Here is a 19692-nt window from a genome sequence, read left to right on the forward strand (position 1 = left end):
CATAGTCATGAAAATACAGAAAAATCTTTAAATGAGAAGGTGTGTCCAAACTTTTGGTCTGTACTGTACGTGCATTTAAGAAAACATAAATTGTTCATCAAAAGAGGAAAACAACCTCCCATAAAGGCAAAAAAGGTAATCAGTAGCATCAGCAGCACAATTTCCATCTGTGTTCAAAGGCTTCATGCACAGGGCAATGTTCCCTAAGATGTCAAACAAAAGATATTTATGGTCGTACCAAGACTCTCGATACCATAAAATATAAAGTTAAAATATAGTATGTTGCCATCATTTCTGCTAGATGTGTGCAGTGCAGACGTGGAGCAAAGGGCAGAGCAACAGCAGGACCAGGACTGTGCCTAGTGAGCATGGAACTATTGCACATCCTGTAATAAACGCTCCCTCTCCGCGGTACCTGGACGCCACAATCCTGCAGCCTCCGGAGGCATTGCTCAGCTTGCTCAGCTCGGGATGTATAGGGCAGGACGGTCAATAATCTGCCATTGTAAAGACCTGCAAATAAATGGATTGTTACAGTTGAGTAGCACAAAAAATATCTCTAATTCAGCAATTCTAGAAATAGGTTAGTAAGACATAACATATCGTCTGTTACATTGATTGTAATGGAAAGCACAGCAAGTAAGGGTTAATCGATCACCGGCGTTTATTAAAGGGGTTGTCCGGCCACACTCACTTCCACATCAAGTGCCAAGACACATGCACTACGGGTCTTGGAAGGTGTTTGTGATTGTAACATCAACGTACCGCTTGCCTCCAATATGGAAGTGATTGGTGCTAGATAACCCCTTTAGCAATCAGCCTGGTAAGTTACACATTGCTGGAATCAGGGTCTCTGCCCCTACATTATGCAGTGGTGAGATATTCCTCTTAAGTCTGTATGATTACATCTGTCCCTCTGTAAACATATAAAGCACATGGTTTACTGCAAATGTGAAATGCATATGAACAAACACTTTAAGGGGGTTTTTCTATAATGTTCCCTTTACTTTTAGACGACTTAGAATCATAGAATCATAGAATGGTAGAGTTGGAAGGGACCTCCTGGGTCATCTGGTCCAACCCCCTGCTCAAAGCAGGATTCACTAAATCATCTCAGACAGATGTCTGTCCAGCCTCTGTTTGAAGACGTCCATTGAAGGGGAACTCACCACCTCTCGTGGCAGCCTGTTCCACTCATTAATCACCCTAACTGTCAAAAAGTTTTTTCTAATATCTAATCTGTGTCTCCTCCCATTTAGTTTCATCCCGTTGCTTCTAGTCTTTCCCTGTGCAAATGAGAATAAAGATGATCCTTCTACAATGTGACTTGATCTCATCTGATCTGCCGATCCCTTTAAATAATAACAATATCGTCTCACTGAACCATCTTCCACACGTCTGGACGACTTGGTTACTTGGCCATTAAAGGAGCAAGGATTATCTAGAAAATGAAGTATAACGAGGCCGATATGTGTGTAAATAATGGTTTAGTAAGGTCTCCAGCCAACCAAGGAGCTTAATTCTCTGCGACTAGTGGCATCAATAACTGACAATAGAGGGAATTTATGTTGAGGGAAGTATAGATTTTCTTGCTCTCTGGCAGTCAGTTATGTTATGAAGAATGACAGCGGGCCGCATTCTGTCATCGTACACACACATCACATCTCTCACCTGAATGTAAAGTGACCACCGGCTCCAGGTCGTCAATTCTAGGACCTTCGCCCCCGTCAGTTCCAGTCATTGTACCATTAGTTGTTGGTCTCAGCAGAGCTCAAATGCTTTCAGGGTCATTCCTGCTCGAAAAGGTCATCTGTCAGGACATGGAGGTTATACCTTAGCATTTCCAGGAGATAGATTTATGCTGCAGTCATCCACAAGTCAACCAACATACAGATTTTTTTTGCTGGCTTCATCACGCCATGGTTCATTGAATGGCGTTTGATAGTGCCATTCCCTCCAGGTGCATTTTTTGTAAAAGAGAATATTTCTCATTGAGCGCCTACTGCTCCTTCATACAAGGACTTGGTGTGCCTCCTTATATCTACCTACCATGTGTATGAGGCCCAGAAGTGGCTACCCTTCCACCAGGTTATCACCTAATTCTAGGACCCCCTGACCAATCTGCTATGCTAGATTGCCGTAACCTCACATCAAGTGTGGGGACTCTCCCTTGGCAAGATGTCCCCTAGATATTCTTGGGTATTATGATGATGATAATGACGAGCAGTGTTGGACTGCTCAGAGCCAAGGGCCGACCAGTATACAATGCTAGGGGTCCACTTTTCAGCTACATGCAAATGTGACATTATCCTCAATCACACATTTATATAACAATGAACTGGGTGGATTGTTACATGAATAAGATGCTGCCTTTCTCTGTACATAGTGATTGAAGTGTATGGTGCCAAGTACGGCTTATATAAGAGGGTGGTGGCCCACCGGAGGTTTCTCCTGTTCTCCTGTGGGCCAGTCCAAGCCAGATGACGAGCCATCAGAAACTTGACTCTCCTCTCCCTTCTACTCAGTTCCAAGATCTTTAAACTACTGTACACCATATTTTACCCTTATGCGATACCAGCCATTACATCCTCATCGATATCTCAGGATCAATTTTAGCATTAGGACACATCCCTTTTTTGGGGGGGATAAAGACCAACCAACGACCCGTCATAGATCCATGATGGATAGTTGAAGTAGAGTAGAAGTCATCGCATTATTAATAAAAGAATCCATCTTGCTTCAGAGATAATCCAGCTCCTTTCTACATCAAGAGGTGAGCGAAGTCTGAGATGTGACGTCCACCGATCCCTGGCGATCGTGTGCACTTCCCAACAGGCATCAGTAGACATTACCTCACCGGCCCCGCTCCCCTCCTGATATGGAAGCGAGAACTGCTGGAGTGCCCCTTTCAGGCTTTATAATAACTTTAACAAAAAACAACAACTAAGAGTAGACATTGGGTTAAATATTTGCCACATCCTCCTTTACTATCTGTCCTGTACTGATAAAATCAGCCCACAACCTTTTTTCTATATTTTTAGGCTGATTTCACATCTGTTTTCTGAATTCTGTTATATTCCACCATAGGACGCCATGTAGTACAATGGATTCCTTCAGCTTAAAGGGAGAGTGTCCAAATCTTTTTTTCTTTATTTTGTACTTTAATGTTAAAAAAGCTTATTAAAAAGTGTATAAAATTAAATGGTGCGATGTTTTTTTTTTTACTTTTTAACTAAGCTGCTGAGGGCTGGTGTGTGTCAGAGCACGACGCTTACTAACAGTGATGCGGCAACCCCATGCCACAGGAGAATGCCATCGGTGTCTGACTCCATCTCATGTACTGTGGTCATATCATCTGTGAACTGGCATGCCCCCTGGAGTGCCAAGTTCACAGCTGTAGGTCAAACACAGCGGCATTATATTGTAGCCTAGCGCTTTGTGCTGGGCTATCATTTCCCCTCTATTACCAGTAATTACTGTGATCTGAGTGGAGCTGTCATGTCATTGCGGTGCACAGATCACAGTAATAACCGATGAGCGCTCACTATGTCTCAGACACCAGCGCTACAGTGGTGATCTTATTCAGTGATGTGTACTCACCACTGAATGAAGTCACTGCCGCAGCCCTGTTGCTGGGATCTGATGAGTGGTCACCGGTTATTACTGTGATCTGAGCGCCGCAATGACATGACAGCTCCACTCAGATCACAGTAATTACTGGTAATAGAGGGGAAATGGTAGCCCATTAATAATTGTCCACTGAGCTGTATATTGAATGCTATCATGTGTCATACAGTCCAATGAGTCGTGTACCTAATCTGATCATGTGGGATGCAGTCCGCTGAGGTCATGTATTCAATCTGACCATGTGTGATTCAATCCGCTCAGCCATGTATCTAATTCGATTATGTGTGATACAGTCCCGAGTCGTGTATTTAATCCTATCAGGTGTGTCCATCGGCTTCCTGTCATAGTAGCCGTAACTTTAGAGGCAAAAAAAAAATTAAAAATAGTACTGAGCGCGGACCTATTTTTGTGATAAAGAAGGGTGCTGGCCTAGCTAATGAAATGAGCAGTCAGCCAGCCCCCTTCACACTCTGCACCCATGATGTGCTCACACAGGACACGATCTGTTGAGCATAAACCAAAAAGTGGATCTGCCAGGACCACACAAATATCAGAACATGAGGATACCGTGGATGATAGAAGTTTCTATTAGTTCTATTTTATTTTTTAGCTAAAATGTTCACCATTACCCTACATGTACAAAAGCTGAGCTAAATATTTCACTATGCTGCTAACATGGCACATCATAAGGTTCTGAAACAATAGAATTTAATGCAGAAATGTCTTTCAGGTAAGGAGGAATCGGTAGGATTATGTTCACACACAATTTATAGGGAGTGTGTATACAAACAGATATATATATATATATATATATATATATATATATTACAGTACAGACCAAAAGTTTGGACACACCTTCTCATTTAAAGATTTTTCTGTATTTTCATGACTACGAAAATTGTACATTCACACTGAAGGCATCAAAACTATGAATTAACACATGTGGAATTATATACTTAACAAAAAAGTGTGAAACAACTGAAAGTATGTCTTATATTCTAGGTTCTTCAAGGTAGCCACCTTTTACTTTGATGACTGCTTTGCACACTCTTGGCATTCTCTTGATGAGCTTCAAGAGGTAGTCACCGGAAATGGTCTTCCAACAATGTTGAAGGAGTTCCCAGAGATGCTTAGCACTTGTTGGCACTTTTGCCTTCACTCTGCGGTCCAGCTCACCCCAAACCATCTCGATTGGGTTCATGTCTGGTGACTGTGGAGGCCAGGTCATCTGGCGTAGCACCCCATCACTCTCCCTCTTGGTCAAATAGCCCTTACACAGCCTGGAGGTGTGTTTGGGGCCATAGTCCTGTTGAAAAATAAATGATGGTCCAACTCAACGCAAACCGGATGGAATAGCATGCCGCTGCAAGATGCTGTGGTAGCCATGCTGGTTCAGTATGCCTTCAATTTTGAATAAATCCCCAACAGTGTCACCAGCAAAGCACCCCCACACCATCACACCTCCTCCTCCATGCTTCACGGTGGGAACCAGCCATGTAGAGTCCATCCGTTCACCTTTTCTGCGTCGCACAAAGACACGGTGGTTGGAACCAAAGATCTCAAATTTGGACTCATCAGACCAAAGCACAGATTTCCACTGGTCTAATGTTCATTCCTTGTGTTCTTTAGCCCAAACAAGTCTCTTCTGCTTGTTGCCTGTCCTTAGCAGTGGTTTCCTAGCAGCTATTTTACCATGAAGGCCTGCTGCACAAAGTCTCCTCTTAACAGTTGTTGTAGAGATGTGTCTGCTGCTAGAACTCTGTGTGGCATTGACCTGGTCTCTAATCTGAGCTGCTGTTAACCTGTGATTTCTGAGGCTGGTGACTCGGATAAACTTATCCTCAGAAGCAGAGGTGACTCTTCGTCTTCCTTTCCTGGGGCGGTCCTCATGTGAGCCAGTTTCTTTGTAGGGTTTGATGGTTTTTGCAACTGTACTTGGGGACACTTTCAAAGTTTGTCCAATTTTTCGGACTGACTGACCTTCATTTCTTAAAGTAATGATGGCCACTTGTTTTTCTTTATTTAGCTGCTTTTTTCTTGCCATAATACAAATTCTAACAGTCTATTCAGTAGGACTATCAGCTGTGTATCCACCAGACTTCTGCACAACACAACTGATGGTCCCAACCCCATGTATAAGGCAAGAAATCCCACTTATTAAACCTGACAGGGCACAACTGTGAAGTGAAAACCATTTCCGGTGACTACCTCTTGAAGCTCATCAAGAGAATGCCAAGAGTGTGCAAAGCAGTCATCAAAGCAAAAGGTGGCTACTTTGAAGAACCTAGAATATAAGACATATTTTCAATTGTTTCACACTTTTTTGTTAAGTATATAATTCCACATGTGTTAATTCATAGTTTTGATGCCTTCAGTGTGAATGTACAATTTTCATAGTCATGAAAATACAGAAAAATCTTTAAATGAGAAGGTGTGTCCAAACTTTTGGTCTGTACTGTATGTGTGTGTGTGTTAATAACATTTTTTTTATTTTCTTTCTCACTTGAACCGAAACGTCGCCACGCCATATGGGCTAAATAAAGTCCTCTTGCTTTTGGTAAATATTGGAGTGCTGCCACTTACCCTATTTAAATATAATATATTGTGACTAAGTCACTGGCAGAGTGCTGAAGGGGAGATATGTTTCACTGAGGCTGTTGGCTTCAGTGATGTGAAACCTGGAAGTTTTCTCCAGGATGTTATGTGTCAAGAGGGTTAATCAGCCATTTTTAATGGGCCAGGTTTTATGTGAACAGCTGTAGAGCCGATGAGAGGCTGTTCACCATATCTCTACCCCAGGGTGTGGTCTGGGTTTTAATAGCCAGCCTGTTGAGTCATGTTGTGTTCAGTATCTGGAGAGGCTAGCTCCAGAGAGAGATGAGCTTGCGTTTTTGTTCTAACCTGAACCGTGTGTGTTGCGTGTAAGGAATGTGCTGTATATTTTTATTTTGCTTTGCCGTTATGCCGGAAGGGTCCTGTTTATTTTATGAACTCTATATTGGTTTATGCCAGGCAATCCCCAGATTTATGAGATAAGTTCTATTATTATGCATTGACTTATTCATTTATTTGTGTATTAGCGCATTACTTATAATGTACTAGAACAGGCCGTCACCTCTTTCTGTGTTTAGCTCACCATCATAGGGCGAAACAGGGCAAGTAAGAGACAGCCGTCGAGGAACGGGGACGCCAAAATCGCTGCTATAGGATGCCAACGCTCGCGACAGGTAGGAATGTATCAGGCTTTTATTATCATTATGAAAATACAGAAAAATCTTTAAATGAGAAGGTGTGTCCAAACTTTTGGTCTGTACTGTATATATTTGTGTGTTTGTTAAAAAACTATACAGCGGGGAAAATAAGTATTTTATCCACTGCCGATTTTGCAGGGTTCCCTACCTGGAAACAATGGAGAGGTCTGTAATGTTTATCGTAGGTACACTTCAACTGTGAGAGACAGAATCTTAAAAAAATAAATCCAGAAAATCACATTGTATGATTTTTACATAATTAATTTGCATTTTATTGAATGAAATAAGTATTTGATACAATAGAAAAACAGAACTTAATATTTGGTACAGAAACCTGTTTGCAATTACAGAGGTCAGACGTTTCCTGTAGTTCTTGACCAGGTGTGCACACACTGCAGCAGGGATTTTGGCCCCCTCCTCCATACAGATCTGCTCTAGATATTTCAGGTTTTGGGGCTGTCGCTGGGCAACATTGAGTTTCAGCTCTCTCTAAAGATTTTCTATTGGGTTCAGGTCTCGAGACTGGCTAGGCCACTCCAGGACCTTGAAATTGCTTCTTATGGAGTCACTCCTCAGTTGCACTGGCTGTGTGTTTCAGGTCACTGTCATGCTAGAAGACCCAGCCACGACCCATTTTCAATGCTCTTACTGAGGGGAAGAGGTTGTTGGCCAAAATCTCACAATACATGACCCCGTCCATCCTCCCTTCAATACGGTGCAGTCGTCCTGTCCCCTTTGCAGTAAAGCACCCCCAAAGTATGATGTTCCCCCACCATGTTTCACGGTTGGGATGGTGTTCTTGGGGTTGTACTCATCCTTCTTCCTCCAAACATGGCAGGTGGAGTTGATACCAAAAAGTTCTATTTTGGTCTCATCTGACCACATCACCTTTTTGCATGCCTCCTCTGGATCATCCAGATGGTCATTGGCGAACTTCAAACACATCTGGACATGTGCTAGCGTGAGCAGGGGTACCTTGCGTGCCCTGCAGGATTTTAACCCATGACGGTGTAGTGTGTTACTAACGGTAATGTTTGAGACTGTGGTCCCAGCTCTCTTCAAGTCATTGACCAGGTCCTCCCGTGTAGTTCTGGACTGATTCCTGACCTCTCTCAGAATCATCCTTACCCCATGAGGCGAGATCTTGCATGGAGCCCCAGACCGAGGAAGACAGTCATCTTGTGTTTCTTTAATTTTCTAATAATTGAGCTAACAGTTGTTGCCTTCTCACCAAGCTGCTTGCCTATTGTCCTGTAGCCCATCCCAGCCTTGTGTAGGTCAACAATTTTGTTCCTGTTGTTCTTACACAGCTCTTTGGTCTTGGCCATGGTGGAGAGGTTGGAGTGTGATCAAATACTCATTTCATGCAATAAAATGCAATTTAATTATTTGAAAATCATACAATGTGATGTTCTCTTTTTTCTTTTTAGATTCAGTCTCTCACAGTTGAAGTGTACCTACGAAAAAATGACAGACCTCTCCATTCTTTGTAGGTGGGAAAATTTTCAAAATTGGCAGAGTATTAAATACTCATTTTCCCCACTGTATGTATGTATTCATATACATACATCACACACTCATATACACGCACACACATATACTTAAATAATAAAAGACAATATATGTGTATATTTAATATTTCTATTAACACACACACAAATATATCTATATTTAATATATGATTTTAAGTAATAATAATAATAATAAAAATAAATAAATATAAATATATATATATAAATATATATATATATATATATATATATATATATATATATATACACAAATAGGCGACCTTCAAACCTGGATCATTTACACCAGTTTTGTCACGAGGAATGGGCCCAAATTCCGCCCAACTATTGTGAGAAGCTTGTGGAAGGAGATCCCAAACGTGTGACCCAAGTCATTCAGTTTAAGGGCAATGGTACCAAATACTAATGAAATGGATGGAAACTTTTAACTTTGCAGTAAGTAATAAAAATGCCTTAAAACATTCTCTCTCTCTTATTATTCTGGCATTTGGCAAATATTAAAAATGATGGTAATCCTAATTGACCTAAAACGGGAAAGGTTTATTCTGATTTCATGTCAGATATTGAGAAAAACACGGATGTGTCTTTTTATATAGTGTATGGAAACTTCTGGTTTCAACTGTATATACATACATATATAATACTTTCATACATAGTATGTGTATGTATGTTAATGAAAGAAAATAAAAAAAATGTTATTAACACAAACATATATATGTGTGTGTGTGTGTGTGTTTGTTAACAAGAAAAAATAAATATATATTGCTTTTTTATTTAATCATATATATATTTTTTATTAACATTCCTATTTTTTTAATACCTAAAATTACTTCTTAATCTAGAGTATAATAAAATGTGTTCCCCGAGTGCTCACCTTTGGAACTGTGGTGCATGCTTTATATACCATGTTTTACGTATCTCTATTTTACAACTTATTCTTGCTTCTGCTTACAGGAGCTGTATAGACTTTGACAATTTTTTTTACGAACCTCAGAGCGGATGTGTGTCTGTGTAATTATATATATATATATATATATATATATAAATAAATATATATATATATATACATACACACACACAGATATAATATATACATACACATCTGCTCCGAGTTGTCGAAGTCTATACAGCTCCTGTAAGCAGAGTTAAGCGCAAATTGTAAAATAGAGAGCAACTATGGAGAAAGGGTTAAATGTAAAGCAGCATTGGTGCAGCCTGTACAGCAGTGGCCTGCATGCTGGGCATTGTAGTTTCACAAATCAGCTGGAGAGCTTAAAAATAAGCGAAAACATGTAACAAGAAAGCTTAGAGCTTGTGGGACAGCTGCACTTATATCTCACCTGCTGCGCCTTCATCCAACCTGTAATTAGGAGGGGACGGAGCAGCCTGACCCATTAGTGGATGCATTGTGCAAGTGATCAGTCACAAGACAGGAAGTGCACTTGTCCTGCCTTTCTATATGTACAGTGGAAATACTCATCTATGCAGGAGCCTTCCTGCTTTTACTTTCTATTGCCATCATGCAGGTTTCCTCCTCTTCTGTCACCCATCTCCCTCCCCTCAGCTGCTGTCGTCAGTCGTCACGAGTTGGCCTTGTTCAGACAACAATCCTCCAGATACCGGCCTTACCCAACCAACACAGAAACATATAAATGGGAAACGACATGGCAACTACCCAGTCAGCAAAGGAGTCTGAGGGTGACAACAGGAGAGAATTAAAGTGCTGAAACATGGTAAATTCAGCAGGCGGCTCATTATCGTCCATGCTGGTAATTCAGCGCCAGCTGTCCTGACTAAATAAAAAATTACAATAGCGCCGACACTTTCTAAATAAACTGCGCTGTAAATAGCCACACCGCCAGCTCGCAGATTTCTGCGCTGCAAAATATATTTTGCAATTATGCTAATTTAGAATTAGAACATATATCTATATATGTATCAGGTTTTTTTTACAGGTCGTTCAGCTCCAACAGCTTTACCTACTCATAAATGTTAAAACACCCCCCTCCCCCCAAAAAAATTGAAGTTAGAAACATTGTAGTTATGGATTGAGCTCTAGGACAGAGATCAAAGTAGTTTTATTATACATCTATAGCGTCGATCCTATAGATTAGTTTCCGCTATTGCCGTTTTGGGTCACCACACCGATACAGTATCTTCCTAAATGTACCCATAAGATTAAAACAACCCACCAGCCCATTCCCTGGGCATCTGTGGTCCGCTTCAGATCCCATGGTGCATAGGTAGCCATAAGAGATGAGAAGTCATCAAACATGGGCCACCCTACCGTGGCATCCAGTCTGGTCCTCCATGGCAGTCAGTCTGCATCCTGGGGTTTCTTTTGAGCGATGACATGTGTCGTGCCCCCACATCATGAAATCATGGAGCCTAGTAAGCGCCAGAGGATGTTAGGCGCTGAAAGTGAGACCGGTTGCCATTTAGGACTAGACTGGATGCCGGACAAGGGTACGTCAAATTGCTCATCTCTAGTAACAATAAATCAGATTGCTTAGACAGTTCTCTTTCCTGTCCCCCTCACCCTATATTTACAGTATACATGCTCAATTCGGAAGAGTGTGCATATGTTCAGTATGTTCAGGTTAGCTAAAGCTGACAATGAATTAAGGCTTTCAAGAGATGTCAAAAGCAATAAAAAAGGATTTTGGGGGTATGTCAAAAGTAAAAGAAAAGTCAAAGATGCTATAGGATTTTTACAGGATGAAAATGGAGAAATGGTAAGAGAGGATGTTGAGAAGGCCGAACTTTTTAATTCCTATTTTGCATCTGTTATCTCTCAGAAAGAAAATGTAACATCAACTGATCTTCACTGTCCTTTTAAAGGAATAGAGGAATCCAAGTTATCTGTAAACAGAAAGATTGTGAGGGAATATTTAACTAACATAAATGAGTTCAAGTCTCCAGGTCTAGATGAATTACACCCCAGAGTACTGAAGGAGATCATAGAAGAAATTTTAGAACCACTCTCCATAATCTTTGAAAATTCTTGGAGAACAGAAGTCCCAGAAGACTGGAGAAGAGCAAATGTTGTTCCTATCTTCAAAAAGGGGAAGAAGGTGGACCCAGGGAACTATAGGCCGGTGAGTCTGACTTCTATACCAGGAAAGATCTTTGAACAAATTATTAAACAACATGTATGTAAGTACATGGATAAGAATTAAGTGATTAACCAGAGTCAGCATGGGTTTGTAACTAACAAGTCATGTCAGACTAACTTAATTTCCTTCTATGACAGAATCACTGACTGGGTGGATCAGGGAAATGCTGTAGATATAGTATATCTTGACTTCAGCAAAGCATTTGACAAAGTATCTCACACCATCCTTATTGAAAAAATGACCAAGTATGCAATGGAACAGGCAACTGTTAGGTGGATTCATAACTGGCTTAGTGATCGGACTCAAAGGGTGGTTGTAAATGGCTTCACATCCAGCTGGATGAATGTCTCAAGTGGGGTACCACAGGGCTCCGTCCTGGGACCTGTATTGTTCAACATCTTTATCAATGATTTAGATTGAAGGAATTGAGGGTAAACTGATTAAATTTGCTGATGACACAAAGCTAGGAGGGATAGCTAATACTAGAGAAGAGAGAGAGAGGATTCAAAAAGACCTAAATAAACTGGAGCAGTGGGCAGCAACCAACAGAATGGTTTTTAACAGGGAAAAATGCAAAGTACTACATCTGGGCAATAAAAATGAAAAAAGCATATACAGAATGGGAGGAATAGAGCTAAGCAACAGTACATGTGAAAAAGACTTAGGTATACTAATAGATCATAGACTGAACATGAGTCAACAGTGTGATGCAGCAGCAAAAAAGGCAAATACAATTCTGGGATGTATTAACAGAAGCATACAGTCTAGATCAGTGGTCCCCAACCTTTTTTGCACCAGGGACCGGCTTGAAGCAAGATCATTTTTCCATGGCCCAGCAAGGAGGGGGTGGGGTGGGCGGGGCTTTGGTCATATGGGTGCGGGGTAATGGAGGGATTTGGAGTTTAGTGCATACTTATCATATAGTGTAGACCAGGTCCCCGCCAGGAGCTATGCCAGGAGCCCCACATAATGTGCTGTGCCAGGAGCCGCATCACTGAGGCCCCATCACGCCCTGCAGCAGGACAGGGCAGCTGTCCTGACAGCTGCTGTTCAGCTGCATTTACTTCATCCCAGGGGCGGACACAGACTGTAGTGGGCCCCTGTGCAAGAAATTTTTGGGGGCCCCCCCCGCCCTTCATAAGGCAACAAAGTTATGTAAACATAACCCCCCCATGTGCATCTCTCACCCCCCCATGTGCAGCTCACCCCCGTGCATCTCTCATCCCCCTCCGTGCATCTCTCATCCCCCTCCGTGCATCTCTCATCCCCCTCCGTGCATCTCTCATCCACCCCCCGTGCATCTCTCATCCCCTCCGTGCATCTCTCATCCCCCCGTGCATCTCTCATCCCCCTCCGTGCATCTCTCATCCCCCTCCGTGCATCTCTCATCCACCCCCCGTGCATCTCTCATCCCCTCCGTGCATCTCTCACCCCCCGTGCATCTCTCATCCCCCTCCGTGCATCTCTCATCCCCCTCCGTGCATCTCTCATCCCCCTCCGTGCATCTCTCATCCACCCCCCGTGCATCTCTCATCCCCTCCGTGCATCTCTCATCCCCCCGTGCATCTCTCATCCACCCCCCGTGCATCTCTCATCCCCCCGTGCATCTCTCACCCCCCCGTGCATCTCTCATCCACCCCCCGTGCATCTCTCACCCCCCCCGTGCATCTCTCATCTCTCCCCTCCCTCCCATGTGGATCTCTCATCTCTCCCCTCCCCCATGTGCATCTCTCATCTCTCCCCTCCCCCCCATGTGGATCTCTCATCTCTCCCCTCCCCCATGCGCATCTCTCATCTCTCCCCTCCCCCCCATGTGGATCTCTCATCTCTCCCCTCCCCCATGTGCATCTCTCATCTCTCCCCTCCCCCCATGTGCATCTCCCATTCCCCCCACTCCTAGTTAATTGTATTTAAAAAAAAATAAAACTTGTTATACTTACCCCCATGCGATCCCTGCAGAATCCTGGCGCTCGTCCAAATCGCTGACACCAGGTTCTCCTGACTTCCGGCCATGTGACGGCGCCGTCACATGACCGGAAGTCAGGGGAATCATGAAGGTGCTGCCGCAGCAGCGCAGCGCTAAGATGTCCCGGACCCGGCGCTTAGCATGCGGCCGGGGGCCCCATGAGGAGAGAGACGCACAAGAGGGGGGCTCCGAGGGGGCTCCTACCGGCCGGGCCCCATACTGGAGTCAGGGCAGTCATGCCCTGATGGCGGCCCTGCTGGAGGCTGGAGGGGCCCCCTCTCCCCGCGGACCGGCTGAAAAACCCCAACGGCCCGGTCCTGGTCCGCGGACCGGCGGTTGGAGACCTCTGGTCTAGATCACGTGAAGTCATTATCGGTCTTTACTCCTCTTTGGTCAGACCTCATCTGGAATACTGTGTACAGTTTTGGGCACCACATTTTAAAAAAGACATAGACAAACTGGAGCAAGTTCAGAGAAGAGCGACCAGAATGGTGACTGGTCTGCAAACCATGTCCTATGAGGAGCGGTTGCAGGATTTGGGAATGTTTAGCTTGCAAAAAAGAAGACTGAGAGGAGACTTAATAGCTATCTACAAATATGTCAAGGGCTGTCACATTGTAGAAGGATCATCTTTATTCTCATTTGCACAAGGAAAGACTAGAAGCAATGGGATGAAACTAAATGGGAGGAGACACAGATTAGATATTAGAAAAAACTTTTTGACAGTTAGGGTGATTAATGAGTGGAACAGGCTGCCACGAGAGGTGGTGAGTTCCCCTTCAATGGACGTCTTCAAACAGAGGCTGGACAGACATCTGTCTGAGATGATTTAGTGAATCCTGCTTTGAGCAGGGGGTTGGACCAGATGACCCAGGAGGTCCCTTCCAACTCTACCATTCTATGATTCTATGATTCTAGTATGGAGAAAAGACACCTTTAGCAGTGGCTTACCTGCCCTCGGAACAAAACACTTGGCATTAAAATTCAGTATTCCGGATCCTTCCTCACCAACGCCTCTTTTTGATTATGTGCTGGGGAAGGGAGTCGGGAGGCTCCACCAAAATTAGCATGTTCTGAAGACTTATCAAATTTCTATAGGGGCCCTTAATCTCCAGTTTATGACAGAGTTTAGGGGATATCGGGGGTATATGTGGACTGTATTAGGCAATGGAAGAGGTATTAAAATAAATAGGCAAAAAAGATTTGCACCCAACGTCCAGTCCTGGTCCTCAGTGGCAGCTAGACCAGGACACACCTTTTGTACTTACAATGCCCTGAACTGTTAAGACGTGATGGCGTTGCATGAGGCTTAGAAAGTGCAAGAGGCTCCCAGGATGCCGACTGCAGAAGCGAACACTGCCCTGGTCCGGCTGCCATGGAGAACCAAACTGGACGCTGGACCAGAGCAAATCTTTTTCCTTAAATTACCATCCCGTCTGGTTTTCTTCTCTGTGCCTCTATGGAAGTTCTTTCAACCTGTAACTGGTACGTGATATCACTTGTGCCTGCTCCTTACACTTTGCTGATGTCCATCAGAATAGTGAAGGGAGCATCTCAGACTACCACTCTCACCATTTCAACACGTCAGAGAACTTGTATGCAGAAAGGAGTTGTCCACCTTTGGAGACAATTTTTTTTCCTTTCTTAAATGCATGTTTTTTGGGTCTAAAAATCTTTTTTTGCAATTGGGTTTCATGAAAACATTTGCACCATTTGGCTTTTGCAGGCTCTTTGTTTCCCGGCACATTCAACTTTGATGTGGTCTGTGGTCATAAATCAGCTGAGAGAAGCTCAGAAGAAGACTGATAAGGCTATGTTCACACATTGCGTTTTTGCTGCGTTTTGTTCTGCTGTCAAAACCTGCTCTCTGGGCAGTAAAGCAGCTGCTTAAAAGCTTTTTTCATGCTGATATGGTTTAGTGTCTGTTGTTCCTGAGTTTTCCGCACCAAAAAACGCAGTGAAACCTGATACCTGCGTTTCGGCTGCTTTTTTGCCCTTACTCATTGCTTTCTATGGGTGAAAACATGCCGAAAGAAGTGACATACTGCAGTTTTCAAAAACGCAGCAGTTTTCCAATTCAGTCAGGAAAAAAAAAAACAATGTGTGTGCATGCGATTTCTGAAAGCTCATAGCTTTTGCTGGTACTGTAAAATGCAGCTTTTAATGTGCATAAAAAAGCAGCAAAAAATGCAGCAAAAAACGCAACGCGTGAACATAGCCTAAAAGTTACAAACGCTACCATTAAACTGTCAAAATAACCTCGCTAATAGATTCTCAGTTAAGTCATTCTGCAGCAATCGATAGACAATGCAACACCGAGGCTATAGAAGGCAAACAGTGAAACATTTTTAATGAAACCCAATTGTAAAAATATTTTTTTTTTTACCCAAAATACATTAATTTAAGTAAAAAAAAAAAAAGGTCACGGCCAAATAAGTCACAAATATGGTAGTCATAAGTGCTACAATAAAAGTCACAACCATAAATCCTACTGATGAAAGTAGGTCAAGGCGGCATATATCTTTCCACACATGGATTGTACATACTGGATGGAACAATACTTTTTAGGAATTTGGAATATTTTGCATTTAATATGCATTCTCTACTCTAAATATACCGGCTGACCAGTCACATACATAAGCGGATGGTATTCGCTGTGTAATGACATTAGAAACGCCATTTGTTCTGGTCACGTCGTATATATAAACGAGTCCTCGTCGTGTGGATTAACAACCAGATTTATCACAAAGTCGCCTCTTTGTAAGGTTTAACCTGTCATTTACACCGCATGTCACATTATCAGAACGTAGTTCTAAAAATGAGGCAACTTATAGAAGAATACAGAGTAGACCATGGATGAACAGAAGACGACTAGGATTGGCCATATGTCGCTGATCTGGATATTGATTTACAATCCTTTTCGGGCCTCAATTCTTTGGAGGGGAAGGAGTGTTGTTTCTCATATGGATTGATGCAAGCAAGGTTACCCAAATTAAATACAGAGACCCCTATTATCTTAGGGTTTGTTCACATATACTGTGAGCCATCAATAGGTTCCTTATGGGCAGACATATGCCTTACAAGGGGCTCACTTCCGCATCAGGAGGTGGGCAGGGTTGGCGATGTCACGTCTACAGATATCTACCGGGTTGGGTGTGCGAGCGGCGGCAGGTATCGTGCGTCTCTCCTATTCTAATGAGCAGGTAAGTGGAGCCAAGGAGTAATACCAATGCAGACACCTCTTAATAAGTTTGGAGCATTTTACTCCAGTACATTGTCCATCAAGACTGGAGTGCAAAACGTCAATCTTGATAAACCTGGGGCATCGGCTGGACACTGGGAAGGTGAAGGTCCACTCCATCAATGTCTGCCGAATTAAAGCCAAGTTTCCAATTTTTGGGCTTCACATTGGGAGCATTTGTTGCAGCGGTAGCTTCTATATTTTAATCACTTATATGGCACCATTAATTTCACAGGGCTTTACAGTTCACAATCTAAATTTCCTATTCATTTGCAGATATTGTCTTTGACTACTGAGCCAACATGCTGAGCATTATTTAGATAAACCCTTTATAATAAGTATCTAGAAGTGGAGCGGTGCATTGTGTAAAGAGGAGCCTCTGCCAACTCTCAACCAGTTGAGTGAGGTTGGTAATGATGACTTGGCAAGAGCCTGGCAGAGCTTCCAGGGGCAGCCTCTTGTACCATAGACACGGTCTAATGTAGTTAGTCTAATATTCGTTTTAATAATAACCTTACCTGAAAATCATCTGCTCCAATCTCTCTTCTAGATGGGTGCCATCCTCTGAGTGCCTTTCACTGACTTCCCGTAAACTTCAGGCTTACTCTGTGCCTCTTCCTGATTAATCTGCTCATAAAGATTCCTTAGTGTTCTCACACCGCACTGTGTCTCCTCCTTCCTGTCTGGCTGCTCAGTGTTAATTGAGTCATAGTTACTTGGTAAAATGTTAAAAAAATAAATAAATAAGGATTATTGAGCCCCAAGGTCAGCGACTAGTTTTGGAAGGGAGGGTAAATTTGTTTTCATCTTCTTAGACCCTCGGAGGATCACTCTTTCCATGAAATGCAAATAGGAAAGGATTAATGTCATCAAAATCCTACCAGCGGATAAATATTCAACATATTCAAGGGTCAGAGTATTTCTTTCAGTGAAAAGTGCATTGAATTACGAGGCGTTTGCCAGGACGTGCGGTCACTAAACTCCTAGGATTTCTCAATTCTGCTACAAAGCAACATTTTACTGTGGCAGCTTTGTATTTTTGGGATTATTTTGCAGATTCCAGTTCCCTGATGTCCACTTCAAAACTAACCAATACGTATCTAGTAACGGTAAGATGCCGGCCATTAATCTCTGGGGGTAACTGGGTATACCTGGCACCTTTACAATGCAAACCAGTAATCTCTTGTGGCGGCATAATGCCATCACCACATTTGTTTTGGCCGTAGAAGGAAAACCACAAGTTTGAGGCTACGATGCGATTCTCAAATATCCGGTGGAGAAATAAAGCAAAACTACATTTGGGTAAAGGCTATCTCTTCTGCTCCTGTCAAAAAAGGTCCTAATTTCCCTTTCCGTCTCTAGGTTGGACAACCCCGCTAACAACGCAACTATTTAATTCCTAGCAACTCTCAGTTGCAAACTCAAGTTCACAATGGAGACGCCACATCATAGGCAAATTCTTCAAAATGGCACACATGGGTTGATGAATTTTGGGCAAAAATCAAAGATGCTCTTTTGTCTTTTACTTTTTTTTTGCGCCTTTTAAAGAGCAAAAAGTTGCAGGATCCTTTATAATGTTGCACTTTAGTCTTCAAGTATACAAAAGAAAATTAGATTTTAGACTCCACTAGGGTACAATTGTGACCAAAAATGTGTGCCTTTCCGAAAAGTCGCAAATGATCAATTAGATTAAAACATCTGAATAAGAAAAACCACAGCGGCCATAATGCCGAACAATAAAAAACACAACAAAATAACGTTAACTTCTGGAAAGATGCAAAATAAGTAATGAGCAAATAAAAAAAATCAATATTGGAACCATTTTTACTCCAAAAAAGAAAAAACAATGAATCAGAGTGATAATCCTAGGAAATGGGGGCCACCATTAATGGTGGACTGTTCAGTAGAGATGGGCAGATCGATTCGCGGGGCTCCAGTCCATTGGCCAGGTCAGTAGTCTCTGGCTGGGAGGATTGTGAATCTCTTACCTTCCGGGATCCCCGGAGCAGCTTTTGATTAGTTATGTTGGTGCAATGTTATCATAGCGGCATAACACACAGATGATGTAATGAAAAGCCGTGCCTATGATCCCATAAGCTAAAGGTCCAGTTTTGGACATATACTACAGATGCATCATTACTTTAGGACAATTTTCACCCTTTGACACTTTTATCACTAGGACATTGTTGGGTTTCTGGGAGCCAAGCCCCATAATGAAGTCTGGAATTTGGGTAAATCCATGCAGTCCTCATCTCTTGTGGATTTCACCCCAGAGGTAAATATGCTCCCACATCAGCACAGATTCTTCCGCTAAATAAATGCTGTGAATTTACCGCAGGTTTGACTTGTTGCATTAAAAAAGGTACAATCTTTTGGGGAAATCTGGAGAACAAAGCTAGGGCAACACTGCTAAATTGAGATTGTGGCATTGCACTGCATCAAGGAATACTATGTTTCCACTGCGGCCTTCTGCAATTGTGACATTTTTGCAGGTTTTTTTTTCAGCGTATGATACTTATTGAAACCATGACCCCAGACTGTTCCAGGTTGGCCTTCAGGTCTTTGGATGTTTGATGTGCTGTTTTTTTCACCATTCACACCAACTTTCGAAGACATCTCTTGCCAACTTTCCTCTTCCCCCCACTTCCAGGGAGGTTCTTGACGGTTCCATGCTTGGAAAACGTCTTATTAACATTGCGCACTGTTGAAACTGGGATACCAAGGTCTTTGGAGATTGTCTTTGGAAGTCTTGTGTTTGCTAATAATAGCAGTTCTGATGTCTTCAGACAGCTCTTTTGTCTTCACCATTGTGACAAAGGAACAGGGCATACCATGTGGCTTCTTAAAAAATTGAAGTCATCATTCATTGGCTAATTCATGTCACATGGGCACAGACAATGACAGGTGAATCTTTTTTGTGATTTAGCACAGGTGAGTCAAATAATGTGTTTCCATACTAAAT

The 19692-nt window shown here is 42.6% G+C and overlaps 1 protein-coding gene across 4 annotated transcripts in view; it reads right to left on the reverse strand.

Annotated features, from left to right (window-relative positions):
• The window catches only part of TMEM268 (transmembrane protein 268), a 54207-nt gene extending 36799 nt beyond the window's left edge, over positions 1-17408 (reverse strand). For 2 of the 4 annotated variants that reach the window (XR_012247417.1, XM_073639864.1), the window contains exons 1-3: positions 9748-9962; positions 1672-1810; positions 416-513 (exon numbers count right to left, since the gene is read on the reverse strand). Coding sequence is in view for 3 of the 4 variants with exons in the window: in XM_073639864.1 (XP_073495965.1) it covers positions 416-513; positions 1672-1741 (168 nt within the window). In the remaining variant the exon portion in view is untranslated. Of the gene's footprint in view, positions 1-415; positions 514-1671; positions 1811-9747; positions 9964-17248 lie in introns of those variants that run through there. The other 2 variants (XM_073639865.1, XM_073639866.1) reach the window with 2 other exon arrangements.
• Positions 17409-19692: the final 2284 nt, after the last annotated feature.

This window comes from Phyllobates terribilis, unplaced genomic scaffold (assembly GCF_046119375.1).
Source record: "Phyllobates terribilis strain yellow unplaced genomic scaffold, ASM4611937v1 Scaffold_7__3_contigs__length_470593459, whole genome shotgun sequence".
Taxonomy (NCBI): domain Eukaryota; kingdom Metazoa; phylum Chordata; class Amphibia; order Anura; family Dendrobatidae; genus Phyllobates; species Phyllobates terribilis.